Source organism: Ahaetulla prasina, chromosome 4, assembly GCF_028640845.1.
Source record: "Ahaetulla prasina isolate Xishuangbanna chromosome 4, ASM2864084v1, whole genome shotgun sequence".
In the NCBI taxonomy this organism is placed as follows: Eukaryota; Metazoa; Chordata; class Lepidosauria; order Squamata; family Colubridae; genus Ahaetulla; species Ahaetulla prasina.
This window is the reverse complement of record NC_080542.1, coordinates 74,422,063-74,437,136: the sequence shown is the minus strand read 5'-3', so window position 1 is coordinate 74,437,136 and position 15,074 is coordinate 74,422,063. Positions and strand designations below refer to the sequence as shown.

General features: G+C 36.6%; 1 protein-coding gene across 4 annotated transcripts in view; it reads left to right on the top strand.

The window, feature by feature from the left end:
• The window catches only part of AVL9 (AVL9 cell migration associated), a 170,654-nt gene that overhangs the window by 103,878 nt on the left and 51,702 nt on the right, over positions 1-15,074 (top strand). For all 4 annotated transcript variants that reach the window (XM_058183863.1, XM_058183867.1, XM_058183866.1 and 1 more), the window contains 3 exons: positions 1,130-1,677; positions 5,908-6,042; positions 9,428-9,647. In XM_058183863.1, the coding sequence (XP_058039846.1) occupies positions 1,130-1,677; positions 5,908-6,042; positions 9,428-9,647 (903 nt within the window). The remainder of the gene's footprint in view (positions 1-1,129; positions 1,678-5,907; positions 6,043-9,427; positions 9,648-15,074) is intronic.

The window sequence follows — 15,074 nt, the reverse complement described above, 5'->3', positions numbered from 1 at the left end:
AAAGCATTTTTGTAGTAATATATGCAGCCATTTGTACTTTCTCCCATTTATTTGAGTATTTTAATGAGTATAATACAACATTCCCTCCCAAGGGGAAAATCTTTGCCTTTCTTTTGGGTAAGGATGGTACTCTGAAACATTTGTGTCTATCAGAAGACTTGTAATAGAATCATTTTTTGCTAACCTTGTAACAATAAGAACTTTAGCTATGGGTTTTAGTGCTAGAACCATAATTAGGAGCCAAAGAAAATACTTGTTGAGAATTCTATATAAGTGGAAAATTTGAGGCGTTTATAACAGCTGCTGTCAGTCCTTCAACACAGGCCAGCTCATGGTATAGATCCGTGATGACAAACCTATGGCACGCGTGCCCAAAGTGGCATGCAGAGCCATGTCTCCTGACCTGCGGGGCGTCGCCTGTTCCTTTTCTGGGTTTCTGACACGCATGAGCACATGATGATCAAATGGCCTTTGTGCATGCAGCAGTGCTGGAAACTGAAAGACCTGATCTTCTGTTTTCCAGCATGAGCATGAGCAGCAGCCAGCTGATCGGTGCATGTGCATGTGTGGCAGTAACTGAAAGACTTGCATGTGCCCGTCAGAAACCAGAAGTACATTTTCTGGAGTGCACATGCCCCCTGAACTGCTCCGCTTCCTAGTTGCAGCCCCAATGAGTGTGTGCACAAAGCGCTCCCTTTTTGGCACTTGGTGTTGCGTGCACACGTGCTCCCTTTTTGACACTCAGTGCCAAAAAGGTTCGCCATCAATGGTATAGATAATACAAGGATTTCTGGAACTCTACCATACTTAAACTTGAAAGCCTGGTATCTAGCTTGAAAGTTACCATATGCCATCTTCTACACCAATCAGAATAAAAGATTATTCTTACAACAATTCTTATGTTTCTTCATTAAAATCATTTCCAAACTCTGCTACACCTACTCAATTACACCAATAATTACTTACTTCATTGAAAAATAACTTTCTGAAAGACTAGAAAGAATCATGGGTGTGTTGTATTTTTGCAATTAACTATAATTTTCATCTTAACATAGTTTCCAATATAAATTGGTGATTGCTCCTATATAGAATCTATTAATCTCATTTATAATTTTTTAATAAATTCCAGGTATGATAGAACATGGTCTGACTGATTGCTCACAGTACCGACCAAGAAAAAGCACATCAGAGGAAGTTGGACAAGAAGTTTCGCCTCCTTCCAGTTACTGTGTTTCTTTGTCTGCTCTGGCACTTTCAAATGCTAATTTTGATACAGTTGGAGAAGGCAAAAAATTGTCAAGAAACCAAGAAAGAGGTACTCAGAGAGCAGATGTACCTTTATTCCAAATTGAGCATCAGTCCAGTGAATTTCATGTCTCCCAGGATCATGAAAAATACTTGAAACCTTCTTTACACACTTCTCCAGAATCTTCTGAAAGTGAATGGGAAACCTTAGATCCTAATCTCCTAGAGGACCCTAACTTGAAAGAAGGAGAATGTGAAATTACTTCAGTAGCAGGACAGGCCAAATTTCTTCTTAAGGAGTCAGTGATTTCCAAAAGTGTTCCAATTACTGTTCAGCCTCAACCTAATACAGGACACACAGTCTTTGTACCTGGACTTATTTCTGGTTTGGAAGAAGATCAGTATGGTATGCCATTAGCTGTTTTCACTAAGGTAATTCCTATAGTGTAAAGGGGGACAAACTTTGGTTATCAAGTGCTGTTTTTAACATTTTTTAGGAATAAAAGGATGCATAGAGGGTAGGCCAGCTTATATGTAAGCAGAAATTGTTTGGAACAGGGGTATCAAACTCAAGACCTGTGAGCTGGATCCGGCCCCTGGGATGCTTAAATCCAGCCCGTGGAGCCAGCCTGGAAATATCAAAGGACTGATCTGCGGTGCCCCTGCCAGCCAAAACGGGCCACTGAGGCCTCTGCGCAGCCTGTTTTTGGCCGACAGAGTGTTGCTGGAGGTCAGGGAGGCTGAAAATGAGGCATGGGGAGGATGTGCGTGGCCTCCCATGCCCATTTTGGCTGGTAAAGTGCTGCAGGAGGCCGTTCAAGCCAAAAACAGGGCAGAGTGGATCACATGCAGTCCCCCACACCCCCTTTTGGGTGGCAGGTGCTGCAGGTGGTGTCCATCCCATCTCCCTCCCGCTTCCACCCTGCTTGCCATCCTGCATAGAACTGCAATGCTGATCTGGCCCTCGAAGACATCCAATTTGACACTCCTGATTTAGAAGTTCCTAAACTACCTTTTTTAGGGCATATGTGTATTTTCAAATATATTTCACGTCAGAATGACAGGAAATTATGCTAATATTTTTGAGTAATTATACACAAGTGATCACCAGAAGCAAGCTTGGAGATTAAAAGTTGCTGAGGTTGCCTTCATCTGCTCTAGTAATGAGCAATTCTCTAATTTTAGGAGTTCTTTCAAAAAAATGTGTGTCACTACAATATTTTTATTTTTGAAGAATGCCAGGGATTTTGATCGTAAAATGCTTTGAATAACTTAGGGCAGGGGTGTCAAATTCGCATCATAGCAGCGTCATATGATGTATCGGGACTTTTTCCCCCTTTGCTAAACCGGGCGTGGCGAAGCCAGAGCCAACACATGACACATCCAGCCGCAGGCCGCAAGTTTAATACCTCTGACTTGTATCAATTGTATCACTACAATTGTAGAAAAGTGAAGATATCAAATCAAAGCTGCATGTTTTTGTTTTAATGTATTGATGGAGTGAATAAACACATTAAAAAGGAAATGAACTTAAGCACAATTTAGGCTTTCAATTATAACTATCCTGGTAATATATGATATCCTAACAAAGCCAGTGATGTCCAGCTTCTGGAAATCCTTGAGATATTGACCTTAGAGCAGGGGTTCCTAAAATGTTTGCCATCACACCTCTGTTTACTATAACCTTAATGTAAACACCTCTCCTAAAAATCCAAACACCAAATGAACACAAATAAACAATGAAAACAATATTATGCTAGTCTATGACCATAATAAAGATGTAGTTGATAAAAACAAAACAAATAAACTTCGACAAATCTGCATTTATTGTAACAATATAACTAAAGATGGACAAGATTCCTATATTGTTATTGTAACCACATGTCAATTAGATCTCTATCCCTTCTGGTTGATGAAAGCCCCCAAGATAGCCAGGTGGGTTCAGGCAGTAATAAATTCTTCACTACAGGAGGAGATGTTTCTGGGACACTTTAAGGAGACCCTGATTTACCACCTCCTTTGAAAACCAGCTCTTGATCCCACCTGTCTTGGGAGCTTCCCATGGCACACTTTGCCTTTTTAGGACAGAAGATCCTAAAGAAGAAGGTTGCTTGGCAGCTTCACATGATCTTGGGTGAAACAGATTATCTGGATCCCTTCTAGTGAGGTTTCAGGTCCAGTTATAAGTCAGAAACAACATTGGTCACGCTTCTGGATGATCTCTGGCAAGAGCAGGATAAAGATAGTGCATCTACCCTTGATCTTTTGACTATAGTATTCTTTTGGACCAGCTGTATCATCACATGGTGGCAAATAATTTCACCCAGTTGTTTCATATAGTTGTTAAAAGGAGTGGAGAGAGTACAAGCCCTGCAGTATGCCACAAAGGAGTGGCTGAGGACTGAACCTTTCACTCCCTTATCAACACCAATTGGGATGGGTCCTGGAAAAGGAGCTATATTCCATAGTCACGTAGCAAAACAGAAGAAACTCCTTCTTATACAAATAGCTAAAAATGTAGTCAGAAGGCACGGGGGCATAGAAGAGGCTACAACTCTGTGTGTGTGTGTGTGTGTGTGTGTGTGTGTGTGTGTGTGTGTGTGTGTGTGTGTGTGTGTGTAGGATGAATAGATAGATGATAGATAGATAGATAGATAGATAGATAGATAGATAGATAGATAGATAGATAGATAGATAGATAGATAGATAGATAATGGAGCCTCTCAGTATGGAGGCATCTGAAGAACAATCTGGCTGTAAATTATTATCACCGACAGTTGAAATTGTGTCCCAAAAGTAATTGACAGTGATTTGCAAACGATATGCCACATTTCACACTAAGTACAATTTCCAGATTAATTTTTCTCATAGAAAGTATTGTAGTAATAAAGATGAGGTTTGATTTACTTTATTGGGTAATTCAGTATTTTTTAACTTTGGCAAATTTAAGATGTATGGATTTTAGTTCCCAGAATGAGTTAATTTATAAGTAGTTTTTGTCTAGATGTTCAAGGAAGCTGTCATAGAAATCACTCTTCATTTTATCTCCACAATAAATCTTTGAGTGGATTGGAATGAAAGAGAGTAAATGAACCAGTGGATTTATATATTTGAAAATGGAATTGAACTTGAACCCACCGGTCTTAGATCAAGATTTTAAATGTGATAATGCATCAACTAGCATTGATAAATACTGACAAATTCAGACAGTCTAGGAATGGATTGCAACTGGTACACTAATTGTGCAAATACACAAGTGCCATCTGAATATCAAGAGAATCCCCCACACTGCAAGCCTGTGATTTGGGGCAAGTATAACCTCATCAAGAATAAGCTAAGTGTCCATTTCAGAATCCAGTTATTTATTTACCATTGAATACCTATCTTTTCTGGATTTCATTTCAACTTTTTTTCCTTCATCTAGCCCATTATTGAACTTCACCATATTCAGAGATATTGATTGCTTCTTTTGGGCTGCATCATATTGAACAATAGAGCTGATTGTCATCAATATATTGATAGACCTTTACTTCAGAACTCTGGATAAACTTCCCTGGTATTTTCATGCAGATATTCAACAACATAAAGAATAGGGAAAACCATGTAGAATTCCAAAAGTCAATAGCTAGATGTTAAACCATTTGAACATGGCATAAGAGAAGCAATGCAAAACACTGTCATCTTCATTCTCCCAGATAGGGTAGAAAGGTATGAAGGTTGATGATGCTGTAAATGATGCTCCTCTTCCCTCCCCCAGCCTTTTTATGCTGCTTGGACTTCCTAATGAAGACCATAGGTTAATTCAATGAAACAATCATCTATTGCAGTGATGACTAACTGTTGCCATCGCGTGCCAGAAGCGGAGAGGGTCGTGTGCATGAGTGCCCAAATCTATAATTCTATGTGCCCCCACTCTGTGCATGTATGCACACTCCCCCTCCCCTTGCTCCTGGCACATGATGGCACAGTTTTCTCTCTCCCCAGTCTCCAGAGTCTTTCTAGGAGCTTGGGAAGAGTGAAAACAGCCTTTTCCCTCCCCGGACACCAGAAATGGCCCATTTCCGGAAACAGCCCATTTCCAACCTCCAGAGGGCCTCCAGGGGGGTGGGAAAGGCCGTTTTCGCCCTCTTCAGGCTCCTAGAAAGGCTCTGGAGGTTGGGAAGAGCAAAAAACGGACCTTCCAGTCCCACTGGAAGTTGGCAAACGAGGCATTTCTGACCTCTAGAGAGCCTTCAGGGGGGAAAGTCATTTTCACCTTCCCCAAGCTCCTAGAAAGGCTCTGGAGCCTGGGGAGAGAGAAAAATGGACCTTTCCCACCACCGTCTGAGGCCCTCCGGAGACAGGAAACAGCTTGTTTCCCTAGTTCCAGTGGGCCCAGAAGACCCAAAAATCAGCTGGCCAGCGCACACATTTGTGCCAGAACAGCTCGCATGCCCACCGCTATGGCTACGCGTGCCACCTGTGGCAAGCATGCGATAGGTTCGCCATCATGGATCTATTGTGTTTCTTTAAAACAAAAATTCCCCAGTGGTAAATAAGCGATAGCTAATGCAGTAAATTATAATCGTTTGCTTTTCTATTGTTCATTAAAATTGTTCCTCCAGTCTTTCTGTCTTACTAAATTATAATTTCATCCATGATTAATATTTTTCTTTATTTTAGGGATACCTTTGCTTGCCATACATGGCGCTGCAACAGCATCACATTCTCTCTGATGTAACAATCCGCGGTTTTGTTGCAGGAGCCACCAATATCCTCTTCCGTCAGCAGAAACATTTAAGTGATGCTATTGTAGAGGTTTGTATCCTTTCCTTTATAATTTCTTATAGTAATTACCTCATGGAGCAAAAGACAATTTATGTATTACAAGATTCTAATTAAAAAATTTCTCAAATTTTTATAAAAAATAATTTAAGATTTTGGAAAGACATGTCATTTTTATAATCACATGGCAGACAAGTGATATAATTCCTTGTGTGTATGTTTAAGTGTGTATATTTTGCATGCATGCATACATGCATAAATAAGATTCTCTTTGTAGATAAATTTATCAATAAAAGGTAGTGAACATGTTTAAAAAAATATTTTCAAGATTGCATTTAGTCACTGTTGAAATACCAAAATTAAACTAATGGATTTTCTAATCAAAAGCTCTAAAAAAAAATATTGTAAATATTGGTACCTTCCGGTTGACATGGCAGCGGATTGGACATGGAAAGCGGGTCTCAGTCTCAAGTTCTCCCTGTTTGTGGGCTCCAAAAGGATCCAAAACCACCTTGGAGGGGTGGTGAAACAAAACGCCCTGCAAAGTCTCGGAGAATCACAGCTCTCCTGTCTGACCCGGGGCTTACTTTCCCTCTCAGCCACGACAAGGAGAAGAGACAGTCTAAGATGGCTGCCACAAAGCTGGAACAACCAACAACTATCTAAGCTTTGAGCAGTCTGGATTTTGGTGAACAGTGTGGAACTGGGTGAGAGGATTTTTTTTACCTGAAAGTTAACCCCAAAAGATGAATCTAGGATTTACTCAGAACTATCTGTTAATCAAACACTTTGAGAAAACTAGTAGACCAGAAGGAAAGGATTAAAGAGAGAGAAAAAATTCTTCAAAACGTAGGAAATTGGACTCTCAAATTGGGAAGGTGTGACATTGGGAAGGCAATTAAAATGCTGGAATTATGGATTTAAAAAATTAACACTGCTTATATAAATGAATTACAATTTAAAATAATTAAAACCAGATTTTTAGTGATAATATTGAAACTTAACTTGAGAATGCCACCGACTGGTGAAAGGAAAATATTCAAACCTGGGAATATCCATTTAAAGGACTGTGAAAATACTTACTGGACTATATATATCTACCCAATGACCACTGGAGTGGTCATTGTGAGAATAAGGAAGATACTTAATTAAAGTGACCATACAACGTTAAGTTGTATGACTGAATCTATAAAGGTGACTTAAAGAGGCTTGGATAACTCCCTGGACTATGTAAATGGAACTGACTGACTACTTATGGAACATAAAGAACTATGATTAGCATATACTTTGAAGAGTAACCTCAGGTTTGAACAAATGGTTCTTGGGCTATTGGCCAAAAGTGGAATTTATTAAAATAAGATAAGATGCAACATAAGGAGGTAATGAGCAGAACTTAGAATGAGAACGAGATGGACTGGATGTTTCAAAACATAAAGGATATGAAACAGAAAGAATATAAGGCAATTATGGAATTAATGGATGGCATAGATCAATTGGAAAATATTATACAAAAGATGATGAGTAATGACCAAGATGCCCAGGAAAGGAAGAAGCTACCAGAAGGAACAGAGGGAAAAACAGAATTGAGAAATCAACAAAAAGAAGATAACTAGAAGTCATCAATAAAATCAATAATGTTTGAGGAATCAAACCAGGGGGGAAACATTCTAAGAGATCTGAAAAGAGAACAGGAGGAACAGGAAGTTACTTTGGGAATGGAGACAGGGGTCCGGCTGATAATTTTAAAGCTGGACAGTGGAAATGGGTAGGGATGAGAGAAACACTTAGATTAATTAGGTAAGATGCAGACAGAAATACAGACAGAGAAAAAGATCTAGGAGAAGAATATGGGAGGAAAGTCAAAAAAAGAATAAGAATTAAAGAATTGATGCAGGCAAGAAGAAGGTGAATAGGAAAAAGAAGAAAAAAATTTTTCTCTCTTTCTCTTTCCTTTTTTTATAAGGGTGGCAGAGGGAGAAATTAGAATAGAGATAGGAATGTGTTCAATAAGAGATTGAGCGATTACTTATATATATATCTTTATATGATAAAACAAAAGTAATAAAATGGGAAATTAGAGACTGAATGATGATATTACTAAGTAAGCTTAAATAATATTGTGATTGGTAAACATTGAGCAATTAATAATGAAAAGAATATATTTTAATATAAATGTTTATTAATAGTAGAATTATATAGACTGGGTGAAAGCAAAGAATATGAATAGAGTTATTTTGTATGTCTAAATAATATCGTGATTGGCATTAGAATAGTATATTGAGACATTGAATAATGAAATAATGAAGGATATTTTAATATAAATAAATTCAGAGTGAAATATGGGAAATATGAATAAGAAGTATTAAAAATGGGAAAATTATTGAATTATGGTATTATTGAATATGTTTAAATAATACTTTGATTTGCAGTGGAATAATAAAGTGAAATAATGAATAATAAAATGATGAAAGAACATATTTTTATTTATTTATTTATTTTTGTCACATTATATACAAGCGCATATAATGATAGAAAAACAATAGGACAGGAATGGTAAGGACTTTTGTGCACTTATGCACGCCCCTTATTAATAGTGAAATCATAGATTGGAAGAATGTAAAGAATATGAATAGAATTAATTTGAATGTTTAAATAATATTGTGATCGGTCTTAGAATTGTATATTTAAATATTGAACAATGAAATAATGAAGGGTAGTATTGCAATACAAAGGGAACGTCTTTTAATATAATGGTGACATGAATAAAAGTTAGAATAAAGACAGAAATAAGAGAAAGGGGGAATATCAGTATACACATTTTTATAAAATAAGATAAATGCAATAATAAGAGGGAGGCTTAGAAAGTGAACGGCAGTAGTATTATGTGTGTTTAAATAATATGAAAGATTATGATTTGATATAAATGTGTATTACTACTAGAAATATATAAGCTGGATGAATGTGATAACTGATTAATATTATTTTATCTGTACTGAAATGTATGGCACCCAGGTATCACACTGTTCATGCATTGATATATATATGTAATATGAAATAAAAAACTTGATTAAAAATATTGTATTAGGAGCTAGTTGACACATTACAAACCTGTGTATTGTTTCTTAAAGTAAGCTTTCAGAACTTGTAAATTATAGTTAAGTCTCTTGATAGTTACTATTTCTTGGAGAGCTTTTACATTACCGTCAGCTTGCCATTTCTTCATTTGATAGAATTGGATGTGAGCACAGGAGTATCAGGTTGCCAGGACTACAATGAATTTGTGATGCATTCTGAAATCTTTCTATATAAGATGAAAAAGAAGGCTTACTTTTAGAAATTGGAATAAATAAGTACAAATAATTGTTTCAATCACCATCTCTACCCCAAAGTTTTTTCACTTTGAATTGTTCTCAATCAGATTGACGAAGCTCTTGTCCAGGTCCATGATTCCGACCTTAGAAAAGTCTTAAATCCTACAACAGCTGACCTGAGATTTACAGAGTTCTTAGTGAAGCATGTAACTGAAAACAGGGATGATGTCTTCCTGGATGGCACTGGTTGGGAAGGTGGGGATGAATGGATTCGAGCCCAGTTTGGGTCATATCTCCATGCCCTACTTGCTGCTACAGTACAGCCAGGTAAGTTCTAGAATATATTGATCTGTAAATTTAAACAATCTTACAAAATACTTTGTAATTGTTTAGGAGAATCTAGGAAGGGAGGGTCAAAAAAAATCCAGAGAGTAGGATATGGCCAGCTTAATTATTGATTGAAAGACATTTCCCTATTAAAAATATTGATCACTATACATTCCTATACCTAATTAGTCTATCAGTTGCCATCCAAAAAGTTGAATGGATTTCGTATCGTGAAAATGACTTTTTAGAAACTAAATTGATTGGGCACAAACCATGAGTGGCTTGGTGTTTTGCTAGTGTGAGACATAATTTATTTTATTTATTTTAATTTTGTCATAACAGTATACATAAACATTGTCATAAGTAAAAAACGTATCATGAAATATATATATATAAGTAAAGAATATGCATTAGCTATATTAATTAGATATAATAAAGGGAACAATAGGACAGGAACGGTAGGCACTTTTGTGCTCTTATGCACGCCCCTTATAATACTTCAGTGTTCTGTACAAGTTCATCTCAACTGACCTCTAATATTTCTGGCTTCACTAGATTAATCTAGATTTAGTCATGGTTAAAACCTCTGGAGTAGAGTAGCTGAAATTGATTAAGTGTGTTGTAGCTAACTTTTTCACTGATTTCAGTGCATCTGTTCTTAAGTTTGTATCTAACAATTTCATTTGTACTCCTTACCAGCAAGGGTTTGAGGCTTAAAGAAAAGGGCTATGTTTTCTCTGACAGTAACATAGAATTCACACTAGTAAAAATTGCAGAATTAAAATATCTTTAAAACTCCTTTTAAATAGTCCTATGCTGCGAGGTATTATGTTCAGGATACATGAAAATAAACTGTCTTTAGTTTTTCAAAACCAATTGAATAACTGCAAAACACTTTTTCTTGGATATTTATATTCTTCTGGATGTGTGATTTGAATTTTGTAAAATAAAAATGATGTGTTTACTTTTTTGAGTAAAGATACATTTATGCCTTTGCTTATTACATTCGAAAAATCACTCCAGTTTGGGTAGGAAGTCATCAACAGTAGTTCTTTCAAAGATGAAACTACTTTTAGTAGCAAGTGTCATCTCATAATTTAGAATTAAATCATGGATATTTTGGGATATGCAGGAAAAAATAGTCATAAAAAGAAACTATCAACTTTTTCAAGCAGCTTTGTTCCTTCTTGACTAGATATTTCTGTATCCATCAGTCTTATGATGGTTTTATGCTATCAAAGAAATAATTTTTTTATAATTTTTTTTTATTTTTTTACAACAAACATAAAAATCTCATCAATCCAATTACAGTGTGTTGGTGGGGTGTTTACATATCTTCTTGTGCAATTTCAACATCTCTTTCATTCATCTATCTTACATTGTCCAAGTCTCTTAATCAATTTTTAATTAAACAATGGTGTTTTAACACCATTGAATAACATTATTCATTCCATTCTCCTAAATTAGTTTAATTCAAATTACTTCTCTTAACACAACCTTTTTTAACTCTTTTCTAACATATCTTTCCTTCTAACCATTGGTAAAATAAATACCATATTTTATAATATTGTTAATCTTCTTGTTCTCTAATTTTGAATGTCAATTTACTCATTTCTGCACATTCCATCATCTTCCTAATAATTTCATCTTGCAAAGGTAATTTCTCATTTTTCCAATTTTTAGCAAACACAATCCTAGCTGTTGTAATAATATTCACAATCAAATATTTTAAATCTCTACTATATTTCAGGTATAATCCCCAACAGAAAAACTTCTGGCTTAAAGTCTATATGTTTTTTAATCATTTTCTCCAACCATGTGTGTATTTTAGTCCAATATCTTTTCGCTTCGACGCATGTCCACCACATATGGTAATATGATCCAGGTATCTGATGACACTTCCAACATTTTTCGGATTTGTCCTTAAACATTCTAGCAATTCTTGTTTGGGGTAAATGCCACTTGTAAAACATCTTGTACAAATTCTCCTTGTATGCTGTAGACATTGTCATTTTATAATTGTACATCCATAATTTCTGCCATGCCTCTAAGTCTATACCATAACCAAAATTCTTCCCCCAGACAGTCATTGTCTCTTTTACTTGTTTTTCCTCCAATTTAACCTCTACTAAATATCCATACAATTTCCTAATTAAGTTATCATCTGTACCTGTTAAAATCTTATCAAAACTCATTATGTTATTATAGAAGCCTTTTGTTTTGGAATCTTTATCGTATCTGGAGTGTATTTTATTTTATTTATTTTATTTTATTTATTTGTCACAACAGTATATATAAGCATAAGCATGAAATAACTATACAATATATAACATATATATAAGCATAAATATGTAATAACTATAAGAAATTGGATATAATCAAAGGGAACATTAGGACAGGAATGGTAGGCACATTGGTGCTCTTATGCACGCCCCTTACAGATCTCTTAGGAATGGGGTGAGGTCAATAGTAGATAGTTTTTGGTTAAAGCTTTGGGGATTTTGGGAAGAGACCACAGAGTCTGGTAGTGCGTTCTAGGCATTAACAACTGAAGTCATATTTTCTGCAATCAAGATAGGAGCTGTTCACATTAAGCTTAAATCTATTGTGTGCTCATATATTGTTGTGATTGAAGCTGAAGTAGTCTTCAACAGGAAGGACATTGTAACAGATGATTCTATGAGTTAAACTCAGGTCATGTCAAAGGCGGTGGAGTTCTAAATTTTCTAAACCCAGGATTTCAAGTCTGGTGGCATAAGGTATTTTGTGGTACTCAGAGGAGTGGAGAACTCTTCTTGTAAAATATTTCTGGACACGCTCAATTGTATTAATGTCCGAAATGAGGTATGGGTTCCAGACAGGCGAGCTGTATTCAAGAATTGGTCTAGCAAATGTTTTATATGCTCTGGTTAGTAGTGTAGTGTTTCTGGAGAAGAAGCTATGCAAGATTAAGTTTACAACTCTTAAAGCCTTTTTTGCGATGTAGTTGCAGTAGGCTTTGGCACTTAGATCATTTGATATGAAAACTCCAAGATCTTTAACGGGGTGGAGGTCATCTACAAGGTAATGTCCATCGAGCTTGTATTTAGTGTTCAGATTCTTTTTTCCAATGTGTAAGACAGAGCATTTTCTGGTTGAGATTTGGAGTTGCCAAGTTTTTGACCATTCCGACACAAATTCAAGGTCTTTTTGAAGAGTAGCTGTATTGTTGGTAGTGTTAAATAGTTTAACATCGTCAACGAAGAGAACATAATTATTTACAATATGGTCACAGAAATCATTAATGTATAATGTGAAGAGTGTTGGTCCAAGAACGCTGCCTTGGGGAACACCGCTATTGACAGGAACAGGATTAGATAGGGCACTGCCTATTTTGACCACTTGTTGTCTGTTTGACAGGAATGCTGTTATCCAATTGTGGAGGGGTCCGGAGATGCCGTAGGATTTTAGTTTTAGGAGAAGTTTGTCATTACCACTGAGTCAAAAGCTTTACAGAAGTCTCTGTAAATTGCATTTATTGCTTTGCCCTGATCAAGATTTGTAGTCCATATGTTTTTGCAGTGAAGAAGTTGTAAATTACAGGATAATTTTTTTCTGAAACCAAATTGTTTGTTAGAGAGTAGGTTGTTTGTTTCTAGGTGGAAGGTAATAGTTTGGTTGATGATTGATTCCATTACTTTGCAGGTGACGCAGCATAAAGAGATTGGTCTGTAATTTTCAACTAGGCTGGGGTCTCCTTTTTTGAAGACAGGAATGACCATGGCTAGTGACCAAAGTTTAGGAAGGGAGCTGGTCATGAAAGCTTTTTCAAAGATTATGCTTAGGGGTTCTGCTATATTAGTGGAAAGGTTTTTTAAGAAGTATGCACATAGACCATCAGGTCCAATAGATAGAGATGGTTTCAGTTTGCGAAGGGCCTTTTCAACATTATCTTCTGTGAGATCTATTTGTGTTAGGTCATTGTACTCATTGTTGGTACGACTGGGGAATGATGGGTATGAGCCATTACTGTTAACAAAGACTGAGCCGAAGAATGTGTTAAAGAGGTTTGCTTTAACTGTTTCATCATTATATTCTTTGCCGTTAGATCCTTTTAGTGATGGGATGGCTCTCGAGTCTTTAAGTTTGTTGTTCACAAAATTATAAAAAGCACGATTGGATTTTGTGCGCAGAAGGTCTTCTTGTTTGGTGTGGTAATTGGTGCATTCGATTTTTATTACAATTCATTTTTATATCTTCTACTGCTAATTCTTGCTTAGTTTTTAACTCGCCCTTTTCATTCAACAATTCATTATAACTAACAATTTGTTCCTTTCTAAATATTATTGGGTATGAGAATGCCTCAATGGATGATACCCAAATTGGAATTTTTAAGAAATGGCTTTTCTTTATCTTCTCCCAGTTTGATAACAATGCCTCTCTTACAAAATGTCTTCTAAAATATCCCTGTGTTTTAGCTTGCCCATACCATAAGAAGGCATGCCATCCCAATAGCAAATCATGGCCTTCCAAGGTCAATATTCTATTGTTTCTTAGGGTTATCCATTCTTTAATCCACATTAAGTTTGCTGCTTGATAGTACAATTCCCAATTGGGTAGCCCAAAGCCCCCTCTTATTCTCACATCTTGTAATAGTTTTAATTTTATCCTCGCTTTTTTGCCTTGCCAAATATATTTCAACATCATTTTATTCAACTCCTCAAAATACCCTCTCCCCAATTTAATTGGAATTGTCTGGAACAAATACAAAATTCTAGGTAGTATATTCATCTTAATCATTGATATTCTTCCAAGCAGTGATAGTTGCAAATGTACCCATCTGTTACAATCTGCTGTTTGAGTTTACTATAATTATTCTCTTTCAATGTGCTATTATTTATTTATTTATACTTTTATACCGCCCTTCTCCCGAAGGACTCAGGGCGGTGTACAGCCTACATTAAAACAATTAATATACACACTAAAATAACAATTTAAAAACTTATTCAATAAAGGCCGAAATTAAAACCATCCAATTGACCATATAAAATACCCAATAAAATATTAAAATTGAAAAATTTAGAATTGAAAAATTTAAAAATCAGGCCAGTCCCGCTTGGATAAATAAATAAGTTTTCAGTTCCCGGCGAAAGGTCCGAAGGTCGGGCAATTGGCATAAACCGGGGGGAAGTTCGTTCCAGAGAGTAGGTGCTCCCACAGAGAAGGCCCTTCCCCTGGGGGCCGCCAGCCGACACTGCTTGGCGGACGGCACCCTGAGAAGACCCTCTCTGTGAGAGCGCACAGGTCGGTGGGAGGCATGTGGTAACAGCAGGCGGTCCCGTAAGTACCCGGGCCCTAAGCCATGGAGCGCTTTAAAGGTGGTAACCAAAACCTTGAAGCGCACCCGAAAGACCACAGGTAGCCAGTGCAGACTGCGAAGGAGTGGTG